Genomic DNA, 6,000 nt, shown 5'->3' with positions numbered 1-6,000 from the left:
AGCGTTGGACAGACTTCAGCGTGGGAGCTTCTTGTTTTAGTTTCTGTCTGTAGGCAGGGATCAACAAAATGGAGTCGTGGTCAGCTTTCCGAAGGGGGCGGGGCAGGGCCTTATATGCGTCGCGGAAGTTAGAGTAACAATGATCCAGGGTCTTTCCACCCCTGGTTGCGCAATCGATATGCTGATAAAATTTAGGGAGTCTTGTTTTCAGATTAGCCTTGTTAAAATCCCCAGCTACAATGAATGCAGCCTCCGGATAAATCGTTTCCAGTTTGCAGAGAGTTAAATAAAGTTCGTTCAGAGCCATCGATGTGTCTGCTTGGGGGGGGATATATACGGCTGTGATTATAATCGAAGAGAATTCTCTTGGTAGATAATGCGGTCTACATTTGATTGTGAGGAATTCTAAATCAGGTGAACAGAAGGATTTGAGTTCCTGTATGTTTCTTTCATCACACCATGTCATGTTGGCCATAAGGCATACGCCCCCGCCCCTCTTCTTACCAGAAAGATGTTTGTTTCTGTCGGCGCGATGCGTGGAGAAACCCGCTGGCTGCACCGCTTCGGATTGCGTCTCTCCAGTTAGCCATGTTTCCGTGAAGCAGAGAACGTTACAGTCTCTGAATACAGCCACTTAAATACAAAGTCCATGTCTCAATTGTTTCAAGAATTACAAATGCTTCTTTAACCTGTCTCCTCCACTTCATCTACACTGAAGTGGATTTAAAAGGTGACATCAATAAGGGATCATTGGATTCACCTGGATACACCTGGATTTACCTGGATTCACCTGGATTCACCTGGATACACCTGGATTCACCTGGATTTACCTGGATACACCTGGATTCACCTGGATTCACCTGGATTCACCTGGATTTACCTGGATTCATCTGTATTCACCTGGATTCACCTGGATTCACCTGGATTCACCTGGATTTACCTGGATTCACCTGGATTCACCTGGATTCACCTGGATTTACCTGGATTCACCTGGATTCACCTGGATTCACCTGGATTTACCTGGATTTACCTGGATTCACCTGGATTTACCTGCTCAGTCTGTTATTTACTTTCTTGTATTCTTCTTATTTCTATGTTTTTGTTCTACTTGTACTATTGATATTGACTAATGCGTTGTTGGCAAAGAGAAAGAAAGGTATTTTCCTGTACTAGTACACATACTGTAGCCTGTGGCTGGTCTTCAGAAGGAGAGCTGTGGGAGAACTTCCGTGGGTTGAGGGAGGTGTGGGGTCTACAGTGGGTTTCTGGATGGCCCTTGAAGTGAAAAGCAGTGGGGTACAGGAGCCATTTCCCATTGGACAGCTCATGAGGCCACATTATGTTGAGGAAGGCAGAGCCTAGAGTCTGCAGGGACGGCCCAGTGTTGGTCACCTAATCAAAACATGGAGGATTGATTTATTAGTTGATTGAAAAACACAGTCAATATAAAATGTTTATGATCGAAACAAATTATTATTTGAAATATGCTTACAATTGAGCCTTTGCTAATCCTAGCCGCCTTGGTAACTGTTTCGCAAAACCTCAGACAACATTTTCCCAGGGAGTGTCACGGATCCCTCCGGAACTTTCATTACGCACACCTGTCCCCGATTCCCACTGATTAGTACTTGTATAAGTGTGCCCTTTGGTTTCCACTGGGCTGTTGATTATTGTTACAATGTCAGTTGGTGCGTGCGAGCACCTGTGCTGTACTCCTGGTGCACTGTTAAATCATTTTGCCATTTAAACAGTACAATGCATACTTTCTGTTTTTGACATAGCCCTCACTGGCTTTCATGTGATTTATTTGTGAGCTTGTCCAAGGTCTCGGACTCATCCAATAGTGTGAGATGCGGCCCGCAATTCTGGGTGTTCCTGCCTCCCACCCCACCCCCCCAACCCAATCTCCTGATTGTCTATGCGCTTAAAATGTGTCAAATGGGAAATAAAAGCATGATCTGATATTTTTTAACACTGTCTACCACTGTCCTAGCTAGTTAGATATCGTGTCGCCCCCCGCCTGTCTACCACTGTCCTAGCTAGTTAGCTACCGTGTCGCCCCCGCCTGTCTACCGGTGTCCTAGCTAGTTAGCTACCGTGTCGCCCCCGCCTGTCTACCGGTGTCCTAGCTAGCACACAGTGTCCTTCGCTCCCACCTGCCAAATTCCTGCCCTCGCCGTTGTAAACAGAACTGCAGGAAACCGGTGCCTGACTGCCTCTTTTGGCCTCTTCTTGTTTTTCTGTGGGGTTTATCGGTGGTTGGCATCCAATGTTATGGTGCATCAGCGCCACCTACAGTGTATGTGGGTCGTTCCACAAAAAAAGAGTGCCTTTTGCTTCTCTTTGATTGTTGTAAGTAGAAATTGTGAACCAATATTACATTTTAAAAGCCTGTTATTGAAGTGCCCTTGGCATTAAAATAGACCCCATAGATTATTCAAAAATATAGTGTTATAGCAGGTGAGATGGTTCTACTCTTTTGTTGGTCATTTTCTGGTGTTTTGTGGTAGAAATCTGAGCTGGTTGAGCATAACATGTCAACCTTGTTACCCATAGATAGACAGGCTAGAAACTATAGTCATTTTTTATTTTAACATCTTGAAATGGGAAAACAACATGTTTTTTTATTCAGTTGAACGTCCTCTTTACTACATAATGTTAAAACGAGGTCAAATCAAATGTTGTTGTTTTTACCAAGTTACACTTCTCAAAAGGCACTGAATTGGTGGAACAATTCATGTAATATTTTCTGTTGGCTAGTTTTAATTGTCAAATAAAAGTAAACGATCAATCAATATCACCGTAAACTCAAACTCCAGAGCGCTGCCCACGTCGTCCAGAGTCTCCATAGCGCTCTCCCCCTTCACAGCCCCACTGAAGAACAGCTGGTGTGGCCGGGCCACCCTTAATCAACGCAGAAACAGACACAGGGTTAGGGTTATTGGGTTAATGGACAGAGGGTTAGTGGACAGTGGGTTAGTGGGTTAATGGACAGAGGGTTAGTGGGTTAATGGACAGAGGGTTAGTGGGTTAGTGGACAGAGGGTTAGTGGGTTAGTGGACAGAGGGTTAGTGGGTTAGTGGACAGAGGGTTAGTGGGTTAATGGACAGAGGGTTAGTGGGTTAGAGGACAGAGGGTTAGTGGGTTAGTGGACAGAGGGTTAGTGGGTTAGTGGACAGAGGGTTAGTGGGATAATGGACAGAGGGTTAGTGGGATAATGGACAGAGGGTTAGTGGGTTAATGGACAGAGGGTTAGTGGGTTAATGGACAGAGGGTTAGTGGGTTAGTGGACAGAGGGTTAGTGGGATAATGGACAGAGGGTTAGTGGGTTAATGGACAGAGGGTTAGTGGGATAATGGACAGAGGGTTAGTGGGTTAATGGACAGAGGGTTAGTGGGTTAATGGACAGTGGGTTAGTGAACAGAGGGTTTCCTATCCTTTCTTCAGACAGAGGGTTAGTGAACAGAGGGTTTCCTATCCTTTCTTCAGACAGAGGGTTAGTGAACAGAGGGTTTCCTATCCTTTCTTCAGACAGAGGGTTAGTGAACAGAGGGTTTCCTATCCTTTCTTCAGACAGAGGGTTAGTGAACAGAGGGTTTCCTATCCTTTCTTCAGACAGAGGGTAGTAGTGGGTTAATGGACAGTGGGTTAGTGAACAGAGGGGGTTATCCTTTCTTCAGACAGTGGGTTAGTGAACAGAGGGTTTCCTATCCTTTCTTCAGACAGAGGGTTAGTGAACAGAGGGTTTCCTATCCTTTCAGACAGAGGGTTTGAACATGGACAGTGGGTTAGTGGGTTAATGGACAGTGGGTTAGTGGGTTTCCTATCCTTTCTTCAGACAGAGGGTTAGTGAACAGAGGGTTTCCTATCCTTTCTTCAGACAGAGAGGGTTAGTGGGTTAATGGACAGAACAGGGTTTCCTATCCTTTCTTCAGACAGAGGGTTAGTGAACAGAGGGTTTCCTATCCTTTCTTCAGACAGAGGGTTAGAACAGGGTTTTATCCTTTCTTCAGACAACAGAGGGTTTCCTATCCTTTCTTCAGACAGAGGGTTAGTGAACAGTGGAGGGTTTCCTATCCTTTCTTCAGACAGAGGGTTTCAGGGACAGACAGAGGGTTAGTGAACAGAGGGTTTCCTATCCTTTCTTCAGACAGAGGGTTAGTGAACAGAGGGTTAGTGAACAGAGGGTTAGTGAACAGAGGGTTAGTGAACAGAGGGTTAGTGAACAGAGGGTTAGTGAACAGAGGGTTAGTGAACAGAGGGTTAGTGAACAGAGGGTTAGTGAACAGAGGGTTAGTGAACAGTGGGTTAGTGAACAGAGGGTTTCCTATCCTTTCTTCCTGGAACATTTATTTTTTCCCACATTTTTTTTCTTCTGCTTTCACTTATCAAGTCATGTTGGATTAGTGATGATTTTAAGGAAATTAGAGAGGAAAAGAGTGAGAGAGAGAGAGAGACATGGGGACAAATCCTTAGTGATAACCTAGAGTTCAGTACTTACCCACTGACAGCCAGAGGGAGCTCTATGACGACTTTAGCCACGGCTGTGACTGGGGCCAGGTCTGGCTGCTCACTGATACTGAGGAGGAGGCAACCCCACACACAGTGAGAACACATTGCATCACAGACACTGGGAGGAAACTAACACTGAGTTAAATGGACCAACTGCTGCGGAGAGACACAGGAAGACACTTAGGTTTCCTGAACACATATTGAGCTCAGGACCAAGAAGCACTTTCAGATTATCGATTGAGCATTTTTTTAAGGCCAGGTCTAGGTTTATTTTGGTCCTGGAGACTGACTCATTCGGAACCTAAACTGTCAGTGGTTGCCCAGCCAAGACTTACGTAGCCAGCAGGAGGTTGACAGTGAGTTCCGTGGTCTCTATGGTGATAGCAGAGGTGCTGAGGATGATGTAGAACTTCAGGATAGAATCTCTCTTCAGGGGGTTTCCCAGCTCACACTCTGCCTGAGAGCCATTCTGATTGGCCTGACACACGACCTACACACAGGAAACAGGAAACACAGTCAGGATCAACAGAGTTCCATTACGTCAGGATGGATGGGAGACAGGAGCCAGTTAACTCAGGATGGATGGGAGACAGTTAACTCAGGATGGATGGGAGACAGTAGACAGTTAACTCAGTATGGATGGGAGACAGTAGACAGTTAACTCAGGATGGACGGGAGACAGTAGACAGTTAATTCAGGATGGACGGGTGACAGGAGACAGTTAACTCAGGATGGAGGGGAGACAGTTAACTCAGGATGGATGGGTGACAGTAGACAGTTAACTCAGGATGGATGGGAGACAGTAGACAGTTAACTCAGGATGGATGGGAGAGAGACAGTTAACTCAGGAGTGGGAGAGACAGTTAACTCAGGATGGATGGGAGACAGTAGACAGTTAACTCAGGATGGATGGGAGACAGGAGACAGTTAACTCAGGATGGATGGGTGACAGTAGACAGTTAACTCAGGATGGATGGGTGACAGTAGACAGTTAACTCAGGATGGATGGGTGACAGGAGACAGTTAACTCAGGATGGATGGGAGACAGGAGACAGTTAACTCAGGATGGATGGGAGACAGTAGACAGTTAACTCAGGATGGATGGGAGACAGGAGACAGTTAACTCAGGATGGATGGGGAGGAGTTAACTCAGGATGGATGGGAGACAGTTAACTCAGGATGGATGGGAGACAGTAGACAGTTAACTCAGGATGGATGGGAGACAGTAGACAGTTAACTCAGGATGGATGGGAGACAGTAGACAGTTAACTCAGGATGGATGGGAGACAGGAGACAGTTAACTCAGGATGGATGGGAGAGACAGTTAACTCAGGATGGATGGGAGACAGGAGACAGTTAACTCAGGATGGATGGGAGACAGGAGACAGTTCAGGATGGATGGGAGACAGGATGGAGTAGACAGTTAACTCAGGATGGATGGATGGGTGACAGGAGACAGTTAACTCGGGATGGATGGGTGACAGTAGA

At 46.0% G+C, this 6,000-nt stretch overlaps 1 protein-coding gene across 1 annotated transcript in view; it reads right to left on the bottom strand.

The window, feature by feature from the left end:
* The window catches only part of LOC112237061 (integrin alpha-7-like), an 83,021-nt gene that overhangs the window by 18,349 nt on the left and 58,672 nt on the right, over nucleotides 1–6,000 (bottom strand). Inside the window, exons 15-18 of the mRNA XM_042304929.1 lie at nucleotides 4,848–5,002; nucleotides 4,502–4,579; nucleotides 2,802–2,904; nucleotides 1,183–1,392 (exon numbers count right to left, since the gene is read on the bottom strand). Of these exons, the coding sequence (XP_042160863.1) occupies nucleotides 1,183–1,392; nucleotides 2,802–2,904; nucleotides 4,502–4,579; nucleotides 4,848–5,002 (546 nt within the window). The remainder of the gene's footprint in view (nucleotides 1–1,182; nucleotides 1,393–2,801; nucleotides 2,905–4,501; nucleotides 4,580–4,847; nucleotides 5,003–6,000) is intronic.

The sequence above is a fragment of the Oncorhynchus tshawytscha genome, linkage group LG02, assembly GCF_018296145.1.
Source record: "Oncorhynchus tshawytscha isolate Ot180627B linkage group LG02, Otsh_v2.0, whole genome shotgun sequence".
In the NCBI taxonomy this organism is placed as follows: Eukaryota; Metazoa; Chordata; class Actinopteri; order Salmoniformes; family Salmonidae; genus Oncorhynchus; species Oncorhynchus tshawytscha.
Note: the sequence above shows the minus strand (reverse complement) of the source record. Positions and strands in the feature narration are given on the sequence as shown.